Source organism: Vicugna pacos, chromosome 15 (genome assembly GCF_048564905.1).
Source record: "Vicugna pacos chromosome 15, VicPac4, whole genome shotgun sequence".
Classification (NCBI taxonomy): Eukaryota; Metazoa; Chordata; class Mammalia; order Artiodactyla; family Camelidae; genus Vicugna; species Vicugna pacos.
The window spans coordinates 27,046,868-27,068,090 of record NC_133001.1 but is presented as its reverse complement, the minus strand read 5'-3'; the positions used below and the strand labels follow the sequence as shown (position 1 = coordinate 27,068,090).

The 21,223-nt window shown below is 42.1% G+C and overlaps 1 protein-coding gene across 1 annotated transcript in view; it reads right to left on the bottom strand.

The window, feature by feature from the left end:
* Positions 1-1,488: 1,488 nt before the first annotated feature.
* The window catches only part of STPG4 (sperm-tail PG-rich repeat containing 4), a 31,443-nt gene continuing 11,708 nt past the window's right edge, over positions 1,489-21,223 (bottom strand). Inside the window, exons 4-7 of the mRNA XM_006216453.4 lie at positions 20,645-20,709; positions 20,374-20,428; positions 4,413-4,517; positions 1,489-1,627 (exon numbers count right to left, since the gene is read on the bottom strand). Of these exons, the coding sequence (XP_006216515.2) occupies positions 1,511-1,627; positions 4,413-4,517; positions 20,374-20,428; positions 20,645-20,709 (342 nt within the window). The 3' untranslated portion in view covers positions 1,489-1,510. The remainder of the gene's footprint in view (positions 1,628-4,412; positions 4,518-20,373; positions 20,429-20,644; positions 20,710-21,223) is intronic.

Sequence of the window (21,223 nt, the reverse complement as noted above, 5' to 3'; positions counted from 1 at the left end):
CCACCCACGAGCCCTAGCAGACAGGATTGACCCTCACCTGGCTCTCTTCCTAGAACTGCTTCCCTGAGCACCAGGCACAACCTGAGACACTGCTTCCTAGAGAGAACACCTTCTGTCAGAACGGCCAGCCTGACCTTCTGCTCCTGCAGGGGATTTTGACCCACTTGGAGAAAAAAAACTTGGAACTGTGGGCCCTGTGGTCATCTTCTGATCTAAGTGGGACAAGAGCCACCACCCTCGGGGCATCTGCCTGATCTTCTAAGGGGCCGTTTTCTGCTCTGCAGGAATGCAATGCAGGGAGTTTCTTCCACACACATGAAACTTGGATAAACCCTGTGGTATGATGATCTCCCCTTGCTTGCAGCCAACGCCCATTTTCTTTTTTCTTTTTTTTTAATGGAGGTGCTGGGGATTGAACCCAGGACCTCGTGTATGCTAAGCACTCACTCTACCACTGAGCTATACTCTCCCCTCTTCCAATGCCCATTTTATAATGTTGCTTACATTCTAGAAAAGAGACGAAGGTGTTTCTCTTTTTTTTTTTTTTGAAGTATAATACAATATAAGGATTTATATTAGGTTTTTTTCAGTTTTTCCTTTAGTTAAAAAAAAATTCTTCCTATTACTGATTAATGACTCAGGAATCTCCCCATCCTTTGTGAGACTCTGTCTGCCCAGCATCAGGTCTGTCTAGCTGGAGCTCCCTATGCCCGACTGACTGCGTGGCCTGTGATCTGGGCCTCACTCAACCCTTCTCCCACCCCTACTAGCATCCTCCACGCTAGGTGGGCCAGGCTCCCTCTGTTCCCCTCCAGCAAATGTTTCTTTCTCCTTTTGCCCAAGCAGGGCTCCTTGCCCTCCAACTTCCTTGACTCTCCTACAACCTTCCCTAAACTCAGTCACGTGCCTTGTTCATCTTTGTTTTGCCCTCCACTCCCCAACCCCAGCCCAGCACCAGGCACGGAGCAGATATTCAAAATATTTTTGTTGACTTGAAACCACAAATGCTCATCGAGTTGAATCAATATTGTTCTTTTAAGGGAGTTAAGAAAGAGAAAGAACCATCTGTTGGGATCCTGTCAAGCTCAGGTTGGCCTTGGTTGAATGCCAACCACCCCTCCACCAAGAATGTCTCCACGGGTCCATGAGAAATTACAGCCCCAGTGCCGGGGAGACCCAGCTGGAGAGCCCGAGGCCGCACAGAGCACCGCCTGAACAAACCAGGGCCCAGCCGGGATGCTGTGAGAGCCGCCCAGGGGCCAAGCCTCCGGGGAGGCACCCTTTGAGAGTACATAGAGTGAGCATATAATTTGCTGTTCAAACCAGGAGACTTCTGAGAACAAACTGAAAATTTTGCTGGGACTAGTCCAGATGAGCAGGCTGGTTGGTCACCCTGGGCCATAGATTATGGTCTGTGGTCAAGCCCTCCCCAAGAATAGACAAAATAGAGTTTTCTAAACATAAGAACTTACTAAAACTCAAAGTAGCTTAGGGCCAAAACAGGTTTATTTTAAAAACCAATTGTGTTGTTGAAGAAAAGGCTATGTTCTCGGCCCATTTTGGTTATGGTCCGAGACTGCTTGGGAAATTGTGCTGAAGGTGTGTATGCTCCTGGGCCCGGGGTTTTCTGAAAACAGAGCAGAAAATAGGGAGTGATGAGATAGAGATACCCCAACCTGGAGCCTCCTGAGCCAGGCTGTTGGCTCAGACGAGGCCGCCAGATCCCCACGGAGAGAGATGAGGCCCACACCGGCCTGGGCTGAGGCCTGCTGCACCCCTGAGTTGCAGCTGCCCACGGGGCTGAGGTCTGCTCCTTCGGCGGTTCTCCCCAAGGCTGCAGAGAAGCCAGATGAGCAAGTGACAGCTCTAGGGGAGGCAGGCTCACCTGCATGTCAGGGCACACCTGCTCCAGGGCACTCTGCCCAGGCAGTTCCTGTCCCTGGCAATGCCATGAGCCTCCCCCCAACCCCAGTGACCTCAGTCTAGTGGTAGTGGATTGGAGAGAGTGGATTCTGAACCTGAGAGGTTGAGCTCAAAAGCCCAAACTCGAGTGTTTGTCATTTCCCCAGTAGGAGAGAGTCAGGTGCTTCTCCACCAGGGGCTGCAGGCGGGCCTCCAGGCTGGAAGTATTCTCAAGGGACTGACGAGTTCTAATTTTTAAAGTCATGTTTTCATTTTGATGAAATTCTTTAAAAAATTATTATCATCAATTATTTGAACAAAGTTTTTCTTCTGTACTGATAGGATGCCAGTAAACACCATGCTCATGGATGAAGACTTTGATTTCTTAGGTCAGTGTTGCCCATGCTGGGGTGCACACACATTTCTGAATGCCCCCAAATTTTTTATTAGAGAGACACTGGTGTCTCTGCATACAGTTAAGGGAAGAGTTTTTTTTTTGTGGGGGAGGGGATTAGGTTTATTTATTTTTATTTATTTTAATGGAGGTACTGGGGATTGAACCCAGGACCTTGTGCATGCTAAGCATGTGCTCTGACACTGAGCTGTACCCTCCCTGCCAAAGGAAGGGTTTTAATGTCAGACAGGCCTGAGTTCTAGTCCTGCCACCAATGGCTCCCAACACCTCACCCATCCAATGAGGTCCTGAGTTTCCCTGGGGGCCCCCCAGGGACAGACAAGCACCACCAGGCTGGCAGCAAGTGCTCCACACGTTAACCACCACCACTATTATTATTCCCTATTATCACCTACTTGTCATTACCATCCTTCCCTGCAGTTTGTTATCTCTTCAGGAGACAGTGAGAGTGGAAACAGGATTACTGAGAACGTGGGCTGGAGCGGGCAGCCCAGAGTGGATGAGATCAGCTGTTTGCAAAAGTTGCTTTAAATGACAGGATGTTTCCCTTGCCAAAAGCAGGAGAGCAGCCTGGAAATCTAATCAAGTCCTGGCCAGACGTCAAAGGAAGCTGAAGCCTTCATTAGTGCTGTTACCGAGGGAGGAGGATGCGTGCGAGTCCTGGAAGGCCAGCCCCCAGAACAGGAGGTTCGTGGGCCTGGGCCCCACAAGGCCACCCCTCAGGAGGCTGCTGGTTGTGGCTCTCAGACCTTGAGAACATCCGGCTCTGTCCCCCTGCCCTGATTTCACTGTCACCAAGCAAACTTCTGGTTGTCCTTGGCTTCCTAGAGAGTTTCCTCCGGGGGAAGATACTTTGCAGAGCAGTGGCTCCAGACACCAGCCCTCTTGGTGGACACTTGTAAATTAATACCACACCTTCTGGCTTCCCCATCAGTCTCCTGGGATTTTGGTTAGCATGACTCCAACTTCCTGAGGAAACTCAGCCTTGTGAGCACTGACAAAATCCTGTGTTTGGATCATGAGGGTGCTATGAGTGTGTGAGGATCTGCTGAAGGGATCCGCTAGCCTCCTGCTGTGGGCCTGTGGCAGGGTCTCCCCGGTATTCCTGTAGAGAAAGACCCACGGCCGCCACACTGCAGCTGGCAGCTCTGGAGCGAGAGCTTGAAGGAGATGGCCTGGGACACCTCAGGTGGGGCTGGGGGAGACGATTTGCAGGCCCAGACAGTAGCAGCACCAGCCCTCTCCTACCCACGGCCCCAGTTGTTCCCACACTCCCCGATCCCCCCGGGGTGGGCCCATTTTCTTACAGGCAGAATCCATGTTTCTGTCTCCCCAGACATCTCAAATAAGGCTACATACCAGTGAGCTTGGGGGACTTTCAGACCGGGGTGCAGGTTGGGAACACGAGGCAATGGGAATTAAAATTGTCTTGCAGCATTAAATATACAAACAAAAAGCCCAGCCACTATTCACAAGCTTTTGCCATTTTTCTCGGTCTTGTCTAGGCCTTCGAGGCTCTCACACACTCCCAGAATCCACCATCTTTGTACTGAGCCTCTTCCTTGACTGACCCGAGCCCTTGGGGGCAGGATGATGGCTCAGAACTGAATGGTCCCCTTTGGTTCAATAATAATTTTTCTGCTCTTTTTGCTCCCAGAAGCCACATACACAAATAATGGCACTTCTGGAAGGGTCAGGGCAGCCCCTGCCCATGGTTGGCCTCAGTTCTTTAAAGGTGTTTCCCCACAAAGCATTCAGGTCATAACACTGATGGCTAATTACTGTGCTGGCTGTTCTCAACTGGATCCATAATTCAGCTATGGAATTCAGGCCTGGAGTTACTCTGAGCCTGAAGCTGGCCGAGGGCTTGCTGAATGTTTGAGCTCTGTACTATCTGCTGTCTTGACAAGCAATTTTATATATATATATATATATATATAACAATTCTAGGTGTTTATATATATACACACATATATAGAATTGCATATAATTATAATACCTCCATCCCACCCCCACCACCCACTCACTCCACTGTCCATTCTCCACATCCCAGCCACAAAACTTGACAATCATCTCTATCTTTTAGAATACTTACTGAACAGGCAGGCAAGAATCGAGGTACTCTGGATTGAAAACAAGAAGTAACAGAACTGGCTGAAGGTATCTTCATATTATAATGCCCTGGTCCTGGGCCTTCATGCTGTAGAAAAATAATTTTAAGTGTTTCATAATTACTAATATTTGATATATTTTTATGCTGTGTTTGTCCTCCACAAAGAAACATATTAATCAGTGTGATATGGCAGCAAAATCCCTGGACTGGGGCTCGGAAGACCTTATTAAGTTGCGCCCTGGCACAAGTCACTGTGAAATAGGAACAATACCTGCTCTATCTGCCTTGGGATGACTGTGAAGACTGGAGAGGAAGTGACCTGAAGTCCCCAGTCCCTGCCCAGACGCCCTCCCCACTGCCAGGCCCCCTGTCCACACCAGCAGGCCTCACTCATTCCTGTCCCTTACAGACATGCTGCTCTGAGCTATTAGCTTTATAGAGCACACTCATTCTTTCATATACATGTAGTATTTATTATCTTAGTCTAAAAAAGAGGATATTCACACCAATTCACTGACATAAGGAGAATGCTGTGAGATTAATACAAACGGATGAACACAATTTTAAAAAGACAAACATCCCGGCAGAAAGGTTAGCAAGAGGTAATTCACAAAGAGGAAATTCCATGAGGAAACTGGAGGTGGGCTTTAATGTCATTAATAACCCAGTAAGTTCTAATTAAAACAACGAGATACTTTTGTGGGGGTCAGGAAAGAAGGAAAGAGAGGGAAAGAGAGAGAAAGTGAGAGAAAGGGAAGGAGGGAGAAACCAAAACTTCAACCACAGCGTGGACACTCCTACATGACTCTTGTGGAAGTATTCATTTGATACTGGAGTATAATCCGGCAAGGTATGAAACAGCTGAAAAACATATATACCTATCCAAAGGGAGAGAAGGAAGAAAGGAGACAGTTTACAGGATTGTTGCAGGAATCCAGGACACAAATGGGTCCTGAGCCCAGATATGGCAGGGAAAGGGTTAACACAGCCCAAACCCCACAGTAGATGAGGTACACAAAATGTTAACTGTCTTTTTTTTTCCTAGCAATTCCCTTTTTTTCCTCTCCCATTTTCAAATACCTGTGCTATTTGACAGAAATGAGTCTTTCCAGCACAATGTGTTGGATCTGTTTCTAAATAGCACAGGAACTAGGAAAAGTGGGTGGGTGTATAGACTGTCCAGGAGCTGATCCTTTCTGAATGGGTACCTGGGGGGTTCTGTCTATGCAATACGTATTTGTAAGGTTTTTACCACACAAAGTTAAAGACAATATACATTTTTATTTTGACATAGCAATTCCATTTTTAGGAATTCTTCCTAAGAAAACAATTAAGAATATGTGCAAATATTTGACCACAAAGACATTCACTATAACATTGTTTCTAAAAGTGGAAAATTGGAAATAAATGAAATGACCAATGACATGTGCCTGGTTAAATATACTGTGATTTTTCCATCCATCCAGGTTGATGAATTTTTATGGCCATTAACACCACTCGCAAATATTGTTAAGTGAACAAGGCAAGCTTTAAAAACTGTGCGTTAAAAAACTGGAAACAGAATGTTCACTAACAGTAGTTTCCTCCAGGTGGTAGCATGTTGAGTAAAAATAAACTTTTTTTTTCGCTTATTGGCAGTTTCTAATTTTTCTACCATAGACTTCAGTGCTCTTGAAATACAAAATAAAATTATATCGAACATATAGATAAATGAATATGGAAGCTGGGTAAGTGAAAAGGAAGGTCGTAGGGAAAAAAGATAAAATGAGCAGTAAGGTTAGAACAGAAAAGTATCCTGTGAGATCCTTGTAACAGGTGAGACTGAGCCACAGGTTAGCCCAATGGACTCGGCAGAACAAGCACCCAACTGCAGACCCTCCCTGGGATTTAAGTACAAGGCTTTCAAAACCCTGTTCTCCTGCGGGCGGCACAGCAGTGTAATTAGGGCTGCCATTCTCAATTACCCACCATGGATGGAGTCTGTTATTAGCAGCCAAGCACAAATCTGATAATCAAGGGATGAATGTGCCTCATCTTTTTCACAACCGATGGCGCAGAGATGAAAACAGCAATGTTTTCAACCTGCACCCGTGGGACAGAGATTGCCAAAGGGACAAGGCTCTCTGTACTGAGTGACCTCTGCACTCCCACCGGAGAAGTCTGAGCCACCACAAGAACACAGGCATAGAAAGTCGGGGGAATCTGGAAAGAAACAGTTTGTGCAAAGTCCCCTTGGTTTGGCCACAGTAAATGCAGTGTTCTCAAGCCAGAGTGATGGCTAGTGATGGCTGCTGAGGGCGCTCCCATTGACTCCACGCCTATGCCAGCTCAGCCGTCTGTGGGATGCTAAGAAACGCAGCACCCTTTCCCCTCGGCCTCATGTAGCTTTCATTTCTAAGCTTCCAAGTCACGAGCAACTTGAGAGGCCAGGTGCCAGGCCCAGCGAAGCCCTGGTATGTGCCAGTGCCAGCCAGCAGCCTCCCTTGTGCTTGGTCACCTGAATCAAAGGGACTAAGACTTGTGGCAGAAGGAAACCACTGAATGCTATTTGCCCCCATGTGTCACATGGGGACATTAGGGAAGTGGATACAGGCCCCTGTTCATATTCCAAAGCCACAGGAATGCTGTTCTAAGTGAGAAGTAATGATTGGGCCAGGGTCCTGCAACAGGTAGAAAGCAGCTCGAGCAGAGGCCCCGCTTCCGCCCCGTCTGAGGACGGTGAGTGGGCAGAACTGAAAGGAGGGAAGGGGACTCAGTCCAGGATGGCTCTGAATGTGTGTCGAGAAATGGGCCAAGTTCAATGGAAGGGTGTTTAAAACAAGGACAGGGAGGAGCAATACAGAGGTAGGAGGTTAAGAGGTACAAACTACAATGTATAAAATAAGCTACAAGGATCTATTGTACAATGCGGGGAATAGAGCCAATATTTTATAACTATAAATGGGGCATAACCTTTAAAAACTGTGAATCACTATATTGTACACCTGTAACTTATATAATATTGTACATGAACGACACTTCAATTTTTTTAAAAAAGGACATTTAACTGTGTCTCTCATTTACTGGGTGATCCCTGAGCGCAATGCAGAGCTCTGGCCCACGTTAGGTACCCTGTATGGGTGAAGGGTGCCAGCAGCACTAAGCACCTCTTGCACAGATCAGACGGACCATTCCTTAAACTTTGCTATTGTGAGGGCCATGCTTTGGCAACTCTGGGTTTCCAAACTAAACTCTTCATGGGCAATTGGCAGTTGGTGCTGATGAGATGATCAGATCTTTCTCTTTCCTTTGAAAAAGTCTTCTGTAACTGAGCTTCAACTTGAGGACAACTTTAACCAACAAGAGCTGTAAGGATTACATAGATGAATAAAACATTATCTTTGACCTCAGAGGAGTTTATAGTCCAGTGAGGGACACAGGCAGAACCAAACAAAGACAGCGTAAAAGGAAAAATGAAGCTGGGAGGAGCTGGGAGGGTGCTGAGTGAGGGCAGAGCTCACTGTATGGCTTCAAGATTCCAAACCAGGCCCTTGTGCATCTGGCCTGTGTCAGCTAAGTATGATCTCAGTGGAGTGTTACACAGGGCAGGAGCTTCTTACCTACTGCAAAGCACAGGTCCTACTCACTTTTCTGGAGTGCTCTGGGGACCCTGTCATACTATAAAGACACACCATAGACTTGATCTTGGACTTCGTGACTTATTTGGTTTCAGCTTCTAACGTGCTAACTCTCAGTACCGTCACAGGTCTTTGGTAAAAGCCCTGCCTCGCTCCTTCACCCCTCACTGAGTACAGTCCTCCTCCAGGGCTGAGAGGATGGCATGGCTCAGGGATTGAAAGGTGCCAGGTGCCTCTGGAAGACTCTTGAGAGTAGATGAAATGACCCCAAGCTTTTGTGTATTGAATTATGTCCTCCCCAAATTCATAAACCCTATGAATTTTTTTGTTGTGTTGAATTATGGTATCCACCTGCCCACCCCACCGCAAATTTTTAAGTTCTGTGAATGTGGAATTCCTAGTACCTCACAATGTGACCTTATTTGGAAATAGGGTCACCCCAGGTGTAATAAGTTAAGATGAGGTCATTAGGATGGGCCCTAATCCAATATGAATGGTGTCCTTCAAAAAGGGGGGATTTTGGACACAGAGACACTCACACGAGGAAAATATCATATGAAGATGAAGGCAGAGATCTACAAACTAAGGAATGCCAAAGACGGCCAGCAAACCACGGGAAACCATGAGAGAGACAGGGTACTGAGTTTCCCTCACTCAGAAGGAACCAACACCGCTGGCACCTTTCTTGGACTTCTAGCCTCTACACCTGAGACAATAAATTTCTGTTGTTTAAGCCACTCAGTCTTTAGTCCTTTGTTATGGCAGCCCTAGCAAATGAATACATAAGAAATATGTAATGAATATGAATGAATAATGAATATGGCTCATTTCTTCATTTAAACAATATACAATGTGCCAGATAGTGTGCTGGGAACTGGAAAGACAGTGGTGTACAACTGTCTCCCAATCTCTGTTCTCCTAATTCCTTAGTTAGGACAATTTTTAACTGAGCACATGTCTACCCAGAACAAAGATAAATTTCTCAGCCTCCCTTGCAGCTAGGTCTGGCTATGTAGCTAATTTCTGGCCAAAGGGATGGAGGTGGAAGAAGTATACACAAATTCCAAGGAGCATCCTAAAGGAGGGGCAGCTTGTCCATTTTCCCTGCCCTCCAGCCTGCCAGCTAGTCCCGTGCTCTCAGCTCTCTGGGACCTTGGGAATGGAATCTGTACTTAGCAGAGCAGCACACAGAAATCTGATGCTGCAGAATTGCCACACCAGCCCTGAAGTGCCTCCTGCAGGGACTTTATATAAGAGAGAAACAGGTTCCTATCTGGTTTCTAGTATTGTTATTAGGAGTCTCTGTTAGTGGCAGCAGAACTCATTATTCTTTTTCTTTTAGAGGGGATTGAACCCAGAACCTTGTGAATGCTAAGCATGCACTCTACCACTTGAGCTATACCCTCCCCCCAGAACTCAGTCTTAATTGACAAGATAGACATGTTTCCTCATCTCACGGGATTTACATTCTAGTAGGGAATGTATACCCTACAAAAATATGACAAATGTGTGGAGTATCGCACAGAGGACATAGATGGTGCCATGGGAGAGTATGTAAAAGGGAAACTGATCTGGTCTGAGGGGCCTAAGAAGCCCTTTAAGGAAGTACATTTGAGCTGACATCTAAAGAACAAGGAGGAAGAGTTTGCAGGGCAAAAAGGCTAGAGGAAGGGTCTGTGTAGGAAGCAGTAATGAGAAGGATTAGGGAAGACCAAAATAGGCAGGGCCTCAGAGCCCCAAGGAGGATGTTATTCATTCTAAGCCTATTGGGACAAATTCACTGCATCAAAAAACTAAAATAAGCACAGGGAAATATACACAAAATGTTATGATAAATCACAGAGAAAAAAATGTGACAATGAGTGTGTACATGTCCATGAATGACTGAAAAATTGTGCTGAACACTGGAATTTGACACAACACTGTAAAATGATTATGAATCAATAAAAAATGTAAAAAAAAAATTTTAAACTTCAAAAAAAAAAAACTAAAATAAAAAGTGCATAGGTCCCATTTGTTTATTCTAAAAGCAAGAATAAACAAATGGGACCTAATTAAACTTACAAGCTTCTGCACAGCAAAGGAAACCGTAAGCAAAACAAAACAACCTACAGAATGGGATAAAATTTTTGCAAATGGAACCGACAAAGGCTTGATCTCCAGAATATATAAGCAGCTCATACGACTTAACAAGAAAAAAACAAACAACCCAATCCAAAAATGGGCAGAAGACCTAAACAAGTAATTCTCCAAGGAAGAAATACAAATGATCAATAGGCATATGGAAAAATGCTCAATATCACTAATCAGAGAAATGCAAATCAAAACTATGATGAGGTATCACCAGTCAGAATGGCCATCATTCAAAAGTCCACACGTGACAAATGCTGGAGAGGCTGTGGAGAAAAGGGAACCCTCCTACACTGCTGGTGGGAATGCAGTTTGGTGCAGCCACTGTGGAAAACAGTATGGAGATTCCTCAAAAGACTAGGAATAGACTTACCATATGACCCAGGAATCCCATTCCTGGGCTTATATCCAGAAGGAACCCTACTTCAAAAAGACACCTGCACCCCAATGTTCATAGCAGCACTATTTACAGAAGCCAAGACATGGAAGCAGCCTAAATGTCCATGAACAGATGACCAGATAAAGAAGATGTGGTATATTTATACAATGGAATACTACTCAGCCATAAAAACCGACAACATAATGCCATTTGCAGCAACGTGGATGATCCTAGAGAATGTCATTCTAAGTGAAGTAAGCCAGAAAGAGAAAGAAAAATACCATATGAGATCGCTCATATGTGGAATCTAAAAAACAAAAACAAACAAAAACAAAGCATAAATACAGGACAGAAATAGACTCATGGACAGAGAATACAGACTTGTGGTTACCGGGGGGGGGGGGGGTGGGTAGAGGGTGGGAAGGGATAGACTGGGATTTCAAAATTGTAGAATAGATAAACAAGATTACACTGTATAGCACAGGGAAATATTCACAAAATGTTATGATAAATCACAGAGAAAAAAATATGACAATGAGTGTGTATATGTCCATGAATGACTGAAAAATTGTGCTGAACACTGGAATTTGACACAACACTGTAAAATGATTATGAATCAATAAAAAATGTAAAAAAAAAGATTTACAAATGTTAGCAATTATATATAAAAATACATTTTAAAAAAGTTTCTTCTGAATAGCACAGGCAACTATGTTCAGTATCTTGTAATAACCTTTAATTAAAAAAAGAAAACAAATATATGTATGTTTATGCATGACTGGGACATTGTGCTGTACACCAGAAACTGACGCATTGTAATTAATGTACTTCAATAAAAAAGAAAATTTTTATAAAAAAAAAAAAAGAAGATGTGGTACATTTATACAACAGAATACTATTCAGCCATAAAAACCAACAACATAACACCATTTGCAGCAACATGGATGCTCCTGGAGAATGTCATTCTAAGTGAAGTAAGCCAGAAAGAGAAAGAAAAATACCATATGAGATAGCTTATATTGGGAATTTAAACAAACAAATAAACAAAACATAAATACAAAACAGAAACAGACTCATAGACATAGAATTCAAACTTGTGGTTGCCAAGGGTATGTGGGGTAGGAAGGGACAGACTGGGATTTCAAAATGTAGACTAGATAAACAAGATTGTACTGTGTAGCACAGGGAAATATATACAGGATCTTGCAGTGGCTCACAGTGAAAGAGAATGTGACAACGAACGTATGCATTTTCACGGATAACTGAAAAATTGTGCTCTACACTGGAATTTGACACAACATTGTAAAATGACTATAACTCAATAAAAAAAAGTTAAAAAAAAAAAGAAAGAAAAAAAATGCATAGGTTCCTGGCCAAAAATATAGTTAGGGACTTGGAATTCAACATACTTACAAACAATTACCACTTTGTTGTTTTTTCACATGTGTGAACACTAAGAATGCTTTTACGATTTAATTGCAGATGTAAACTGTTAAATGTCACCCTTGTATGTCCAATCTTTGCAAGTCCTCAGTTTTCTAAAGTCTTCTGTTTGCAGGCAGGCGTGCTGGTCTTCCAGGGTGCCTCTCCAGCCTGGTCTGAAGCAGGCTTAGTGGACAGTCTCCACTGTTGCCCACCGTGAGTTCCCACAGACCCTTGGCACTGCCAGAGGGCTGCCCCATCCCTCTAGCTCCCAGCCTTCATTCACATACCTGAGTGATCACAGGTTTTCACTGGCCCATCCTCTGTTCTCTAGGTGACCCCGGGGACAGAAGAGGCTCCAACCTCATTAGAAATCAGGCAGAGCTTCTGCCGAAACTTGGGCGGAGCTGGCTATTCCTGGTTACAGCCATTGGTCCAGGAGCAGGCACATGACCATCACCCAATCAGAAGAGTCTGCCTTTTCACACTCTGGTGGCTGCCAGTGGTCATCTTGCCCAGCTCTTGGAGAGAACATGTCCAAGAGATGGAGGAAGGTAACTCAGTGGCCAACATGCCAGAGGCTCTGTGAACCAATAATTCCACCCCACTTTTATGTTTTCATTTTTTGCTTAAGCTAATTTGGGGTGGGTTTCTGTCACTTGCAACTGAAAAATCCTAATACATTCTCTTCCCTGTTCCCGCTCAAGACACTGTTGTAAGAAAGGAGCACAGGAAAGTCTTCACACGCACAGCCAGACAAGGACTCTGCTGATGTTAATACCATTGGAAAAGCCGCACAGATTTTTTTTAAAAAGAAAAATTGCCAGGATGTTGTTTTCTTAAAAACCCTAGTACATCTGTAACTATATTTGAAAGGTTATATTTTCCAAAACATATTACCTACAAGTGTTATATTTTCCCAAAAATATTACCTATGCATCTTTGAGGAGACTGACTAACTAGGACCTGCTTTCATCATCTTCAATTTTAGATTCCATTCAAGCAGACATCATTTGTTTGGCTTTGGCTTTTTTTCAGTCCAGCCACGTTTACTAATTATTTTCTGCTCCTCGTGGAATTTTAAACTATCAGCTTAGATTTTTTTTAGTTTATTATTTTTTAATTTTTTGGGGGGGTGGATAATTAGGTATTTATTTATAATGGAAGTTCTGGGGATTGAACCCAGGACTTCATGCATGCTAAGTTTGTGCTCCACCACTGAGCTATACCCTTCCCTTAATTTTTAATTGAATTCCTTAAATGCAGAAACAACTGAAATGATTAAGCATTCTTTCATAACACTAGTTTTAATGCAGAGGATATGCCACAGATCTGCTATCCCCTTTTCAAACTTCCATCAAATGTGACTAAAACGGATACATCATGTAACACATTTGTATCTGCACAGGTTCTTTCCTGTTTATCTGATCCTTTCCTTGTTCTTTATAGATTTGTCAGGTTTTAAGAAATACAGAAACATCTTGAAATACTTCTGACATCAAATAAAAGAAACCCACTTTTTCATTTGACATTGTAATGTTATAGTCCCACACTCAATAAAGATGCATATGTCTCATTTTTCACTTTATATACAACTATGAGAAATAATACTTGGGAAGAATCTGCTCAGCAAATCATTGTTGGAAGCCTCAAAGCATAGGAATGACTGAGGCCTAATTACTACTAAGTGGCACTATTTTTATTGAAGTAACAAAATATTTTTATGTTGACCATTTTCGTGGCTCTTTTCCTCAAACACTAGCTATTTTTCTGACTTTTAAAAACTGTATTTTGAAAAATTATAAAAGCAGTGCAAAAGAGAGAAAAAAAAGTAAACAATCCTCCTTAATCATAACACCTCAGTATCGCCACTGACAGCATATTGGTGCCTTCCCTGGTTTTTTACACAAATAATTTTTCTTATATTGTTTTAATCATGATAGATATGCCTATTCATATCCTGCATTTTTTTCACTACACATTGGTCCATAAACATTTTTGGTGCTATTTATAATTTTAACAATAATTGTTTTATTGCCTGTAAAATATTCCTCTGTGTGGATATCTAACATCCTTTTTAAATTATTTCCCTCTGCTGGATATGAAATTGTTGCTGCTGTAATCTTGCTATTATAAACAATCCCTTGGTGATATCCTTTGTATAGAGGAGTATTTCTGTGTATGAGATTATTACTTTAGAAGGGTTTTCTCACAATGGTGGGCTAACAGATATAAACAATTTTGATAGCGTAATACATACTGCCAAACTGCTTTCCAAGGGGTTGTATTGGTGTGACTCCCACCAACAAGACACAAGAAAACACTGATGTTATGGTCCACATGCCAAGTAGGTACTGGGGGAAAAAGATTTAGAAAAATAAACTCTTCCTTACTCTTTACCCTAATTTTTTTCAAGTGAGAGAAGATGGATGTATGTGGCCAGTTTGCCACACTGAGCAGGAAATCATGTATTGCTTTAAGAACAGAAAATATAACCTTTAAATTCAATTAGCTGTTATGACCATAATTACATAAAGCAAGGATGTTCAAATTGCACAAAACCAGTTTAGCCCACAGAAACGGGAACTCTATTTAACATTCACTCTTGCAGATTTTCCCTGCAACTACAATACTTCACATTTATTTCCAAATTGGATCCTCTCATAAGAATCAACAGGCCTACCTATTTTATGAGGAAAATGTTGGTGAAAATTCCCAACAGAGCAACTCTTTGTGAATTTTATTTTTTCATTTTTTAAGATGCTTTTATGGAATTAACTTGAGGCCAATGTCGAAAACAGTAACATATGTTTTGTGCACAGAGTGAATAGTTAATAATGATATAGATATCTAAAAACTGCCCCCCACCCCACATTTCTCCCTCTCTTCAATTCTTTCCCTTTATCCCAGGTGCCCTAATTCTTGTTGTCTCATCTACATTTCTGGGAGGATGATGGGGGAGGGAAGAGAATTCAGTAAGTCACTAAGACTTTAGTATGAATTGGATCAATCCAGTTCTCCTAGGAGCTTTTTACTTAAAAGAGGATATATGAAAAGGAGAAATACCTGCCCTCCCGAGACTTTCTGGCAGTTAAATCAAGAGTGACACATCTCCGGTCTCAGCTTTTAGGCTCTCATATCAAAATCCCCACTATGGTACACCTGAAACTAACACAATATTATAAACCAACTATACTTCAATTAAAAAGAAAAAAAAAAGGAAAGAAAAAAAAAAATCCCTAATATGGTGTTATGGACATTGCTGCAGGGAATGGAGAGATAAATACAAATTTCTCTTCTGGGCCCCTTAAGCAAAGAAGGCCTCATGGAGAAGCCCTTGGAGCCGAAAGCTGAGAGTAAGGGGGGCTGCCCCATAAAAAGACCAACAGGACCCCCAAGCAGGGCCACTACTCTCAGACTGGCACCATCCAGTTCCCTGGCCCAGAGGCTCTATCTCACTTTTTGCCTCTGAAATGGCTTACTTACCCCTAAAATTCTATTGGTTCCCTGAGCTCACTTCTGATTAGTTATTTCCTTCACTCCTGATTGGTTATTACTCGCACTTATGATTGGTCCACTTCCCTAACTTCCGATTGGTCCATTTTGTAGTACTTCATTTGCATGGAGCTCACTCCTAATTGGTTATTTCTCTCACTCCTGATTGGTCCATTCTCTCACTCCTGATTGGTTATTTCTCTCACTCCTGATTGGTCTATTTCTACAAAGCTTATTCCTGGTTGGTCAACTTCTGTTATACTTTATTTGCATATGATGTTGCAAAGTATAAAACTGACAGCCTATAAAGGCCTGTGTAAACCTACAGATGGGGTCCAGAGCTTGGAGTGTTACCTCCTCTGGGCCCGCTGGCATAATAAACCTAAGTTCTCCAGCTCTCTAGTGCTGCTCGGTCTCTCGCCCGGATTCAGGTTGCTGTCACAACTGAGCTGTGACACCGAGCTGTAACACATTTTTCCAGAACAGGAGGACAACCAGCGCTTTGGTTTCCTTGACTTTTACTCAGGATCTGCACTCTGAAGGGAGAGGTATGGATATCGCTCTCCTCACCCAAGGCCTTTTCTCCCTTCCAGCCCTTATCTCCTTCCTCCACCCTTCCGGCCCTTATCTCCTTCCTCCACCTGGAGTCAGCACTTACTGGGACACTTATAAGAACATGCATCAGAAAGGTTTGGAGGTGGCTGCTGGAGGGAAGAACCTACCTGTGCTTCTACCAACAGATAATCTGAAGCTGAGTCATCAGTGTCTAATTTTGGGTGTCACGTTTCTAGTGGAGCCCGCTAAGCCATGTGGTCCCACCCAATCAGTTGCAGGCACTGTGAAACAGACTCTTGGGTAATGTGTGTAAGTTTGTGTGTGCTTATCTGTGTACATGTTGGGTGGGTTGTTGACTTTGGAGTGTCAACGAGGGGGCAGGGAGAATAATGATCAAATGTCTCATTTGTCTTTGAATGCTCAACAATGCCCCCCGGCATGGGGCCTCACACCCTTAGCCACCCAAAAAAGATTTGTAGACTAGGTGACAGAACTTCCACTGAAGTCAGCTAGACTCAGCTGAGTCCAGCTTTCTACAAAGAGGTTTTGCGAAGGGAAAACCAGAAGTTCTAACACCTAAAGGTGGCCCAGGGAAAAATATGGCCAGTGTAGCAAGGCTCTCAGCAGGAGCCTAAGCTGTAGCCATCCATTGTAAGGATCTTCAAAGATCAGGGCCTAACAGGCAGGCTGGCAGGAGGACATCCCAGGACTTAATGTCTAAAGACATTAAGCATGTCACTTGTTCATGCTCACTCATGGACAGTGCAGCTTAGAGACATTAAGCATGTCACTTGTTCATGCTCACTCATGGACAGTGCAGCTTAGAGCCTAGGTTCTGAGGTCACCGTAGACTGGGTCTAAGCTCTGGCTCTACCTTGGGCAACTGACTTCTGTTACCTAACCTAGCAGATAAAGATGATCAATTGCACCCCACCCCATTGCCATAAGAAATGAATGAGACAGGATATGTCAGTCACCCAGCACCATGCCTGGCACCAGAAAACACCTAATGAATGAAAATCATCATCATCATCAAAGCCTAATAAAGTAGGTAAGTACTCCTCCAGCTCTGAGAGTCCCTAACAGTTCTGTGACTATGATGTTTATTTCCAGGACAATTAAGCTGAATGATAAAAGTGATCAAATGAGTTTTCAGATAAAGGTCTAAGGATTAATGCATTTATTTCAAGAAGTTGTGAGATAACGTTTTCCTAGCAAGCATCATTTCTTTACCACACTCACACCAAGTGCCACTGTCTCCCACCATTGGGATCAAAGGCCAGTTGCTCTCTGCAGTTCCCAGATTTGTGGGTCTAAACCAAACCCACAAGTCTGCTCTGGGAATGGAAGTTTAGGACTGACATGAATCACAGCCCTGGGCTATTTCTTTGTCTTGGAACATTTTCCATGAAAGTATTCCTTTCACTTTGCTGAAAGACAGGATGTTCCAAATCAGTGAATCACTTTTATTTATAAAATGTAATGGATGAGGTGACATCAGTGAAAATGGCAGAATAAGAATCTCCAAATATCTTCTCCCCCCATAAAAGCAGTGAGAAAAAAAGCAAAAGCGATCAGAACCAGCCACTCTGTGCTCTTTCACGTACCAAGCTGCTTAGGGAAGCCCATACTGAACTAAAACCAAATCAATTTTAATTGAGTCTGTTTACTAATAGTAAACAAAAGTAAACAAATCGTTATTAACTCATGGCATTCACCTAAAGCATGCATTTCAAAGGAAGTACGATATTACCCAGCGCGGGGACAAACTGATGTCCTGACTGCTTGTTGCCAAAGCCAACTGAACACATGAGTTTATCTTCATTCCTCCCTTGTCAAATAGAAAAGGCATTCCTGTCTCCTCCCCACAGACACACACACCTGTACACACACACACACAGAACCAAGAGAAGAGACAACAGTCAACAGAGATCATGTATTTGGGGAAGATGTGAAGCAGTTTGGAGGAACAGTACCTGACGTAGCAGGGTGGAGAAAGCTGAAGCCCAGTGCGTGGACAGGGCCTGCCAGTGAGAAGTGGGTTGATTTGCTCCACAGAACCCAAGAAAAGCTCAGGAATTTCAGGCATTAGGTACTTGTGGGTGGAGGTGAGGGTGAGGCTGAAAGCAGGAGAACTGGTTGAGCATCTTTTGCCTGGGTCCCTACGCATCTAACCCCCAACAGTCAGTTACCTATTCTTCCCACATCCTTATGGAAGAGAGAGGGGTTTGTTTCCAGGGAGCCTGCACCGGAGATCTGGACCCAGGAGCCTCAGGCACTGTGAGAACTAGAGCCTTAACTGGACCCAGAAACAGGAATTAAGAGAACTTCTAGACATATACGTGGCCAACAGGCACGTGAAAAGATGCTCAACATCGCTAATTATTAGAGAAATGCAAATCAAAACTACAATAAGGTAGCACCTCACACAACTCAGAATGGCTATCATCAAAAAGTCTACAAGTAATAAATGCTGGAGAGGGTGTGGAGAAAAGGGAACCTTCCTGCACTGTTGACGGGAATATAAATTGGTGCAGCCACTATGGAAAATAGTATCCTTAAAAAACTAAAAATAGAGTTACCATATGATCCAGCAATCCCACTTCTGGGCATCTACCTGCAGAAAACTCGAATTCGAAAAGACATATGCACCCCAATGTTCACAGCAGCACTATTTACAATAGCCAAGACATGCAAGCAACCTAAATGTCCATTGACAGATGACTGGATGAAGAAGCTGTGGGATGGGGGGTGTATATACACACATACATACACACACACACACACAATGGAATACTACTCAGCCATAAGAAGAATGAAATAATGCCATTTGCAGCAACATGAATGTACATAAAAGTGAAATTAAGTCAGACAGAGAAAGATAAGTATCATGATTTCACTTATATATGGAATCTAAAATATGATACAAACGAGCTTATTCAGAAAACAGAAACAGACTCACAGACACAGAAAATAAATTTATAGTTACCAAAGGTGAAAGGGAATAGGGGATAAATTAGGAGTTTGGGATAGCATGTACAAATTACCATATATAAATTAGATAAACAACAAGGTCCTACTGTATAGCACGAGGAACTATATTCAACATCCTGCAATAAATCATAATGGAAAAGAAATGAAAAAGAATACACACACACACACACACACACACACACATATATGACTGAATCACTTTGCTGTACACCAAAAACTAGCACAACATTGTAAATGAACTTTACTTCAATTTTTAAGTTATATAATCAAATCTAATACTTTTTTCCTCTGCAATTCATTCATTGCTGTTATTTCAGAAAATCTGCCTTATTCTAAAATTAGATATATAGTTTCAGAAGTACTTAATTCTTTAATCAATATGGAGTTTACTTTAGTATGTTTATAAAGAATCTAATTTTTTCAAGTTAATTAATCAATTATCTAGCACAAAATATCTCTCCTTTACCCTACTGCTTTGTCACACCATCCTCATCAAATATAAAGGTCTTCTATATTCTAGAATCTGTTTTTGAGCTCCATTCAGTTTTCTTAATTTTTCGTTCATATGTTTACAATATGTCTTTTGTCTCCTGAGATTCTGGTTTCTAGTTACAAATAAATAACAATAGTCCATCAGAATACTCCCAAACAACTTCATATTTTCTTATTCTTTCTTTTTTATTTTTTGGCATCTTACTGATTAGTTACTTACCTAAAAAAGCTCATATTTATCAACTATATGTATGTGTACTTGAAAATTTTTAGAAACAGGAAAGCATTTTCACATTTTTGAAAGGAAAGAAACTAGTAATATTTTTTCTTCCTGCTGTTAATACAGTAATCTACTGAATATCTCTGATGATTTTAATAATTAATTAATCTAACAAATACTATGTGCCAGCCATTTTTCTAGGTGCTAGGTACACAGGATAAAAACAGACAAAAATCCCCACCTTTGTGAAGCTTACATTCTAGTGGGGGAGACAGATAAGAAGATAGGTAAACATTAAATGTAGTGTATCAGACTGGAGAAAAATAAGCTAAGAAAGTGGGACAGGAAATACTGAACAGGTGACTAACTACGACCTCAGTGAGAAGGTCATATAAGTCAAGACCTAAAGAAAGTTGAGCTTTTACTTTTCTTCTATAACTTGACACATATGGGTTACTTATGTGGAAATCCCCAGCGTATCTTCAGATATATTTTAACTATATCTTAAGTCAATTAGATTAATCATTCATTGCTTTTCTACTGTGATGAGCAAAATGTTAATCTTGATATATCAAAAGGAATCACTGCATATTTTACACATCAAATACATCATGAGTTCATGGTCTACAATATACTTACGGGAGTGAAGTAGCCTGTCGGAAATCTTTGAACTGTAGAACGGAATGTGAAGCTCCTATATTAAAAAAAAAAAAAAAAGATATGATTTTCTGAATCTATTTTTTAACGTGAGGATCTTTAACATACTCTCTCTCATTAAATATTTAAAAATGCGAAACTGGACATGATGGGCATGAATTAGGTTTAAAAGTCATTGGTGTTGGCTGTTAAGTATGTAAATAGAAAGGCATGAGTAAAATTAGTAAAAGCAACTTAATAAGTATGTAATTACCTGGAAGCGTGCTTGGGAACTGGTGCAGGAAGGAGATCGTACTGTCCTGGAGAAAGCTTAACTGACTACACAGAATGGACAAGGACACAAGTAATAGATTAGCATAAGTCTCAGACTCCGTTCATTTTATTATCTGTCATTTGTAATCCTTTATTTTATGACCATACAACATTATATAATTTCTTTTCTTTGATTTTTAAATTATTTGTGTGTGTGTGTGTGTGTGTGTGAGGGGAGGTAATTCAGTTCACTTATTCATTTATTCATAAGAGGAGGTACTGGGGATTGAACCCAGGACCTCATGCATGCTGAGCATGTGCTCTACCACTTGAGCTATACCCTCCTCTCTATTTTCTATTTTACTAGTGGAAAAGGTACATTTTTAAAGGCAGAGCTTCAAAACATACAACAGATATTCACTTTTCACGATGAATTTTATGACAGTATGCCTCCAGTGGTGTGTAGAAAAATGCTGTACAATTGATCACATTTTAAATATACTAGATTCAACAAACCCAACTGACCACCATTAATGAGCCTGCTCTGTTGGTAAAGAACAGTGCTGGGTGTGGTGAGGAA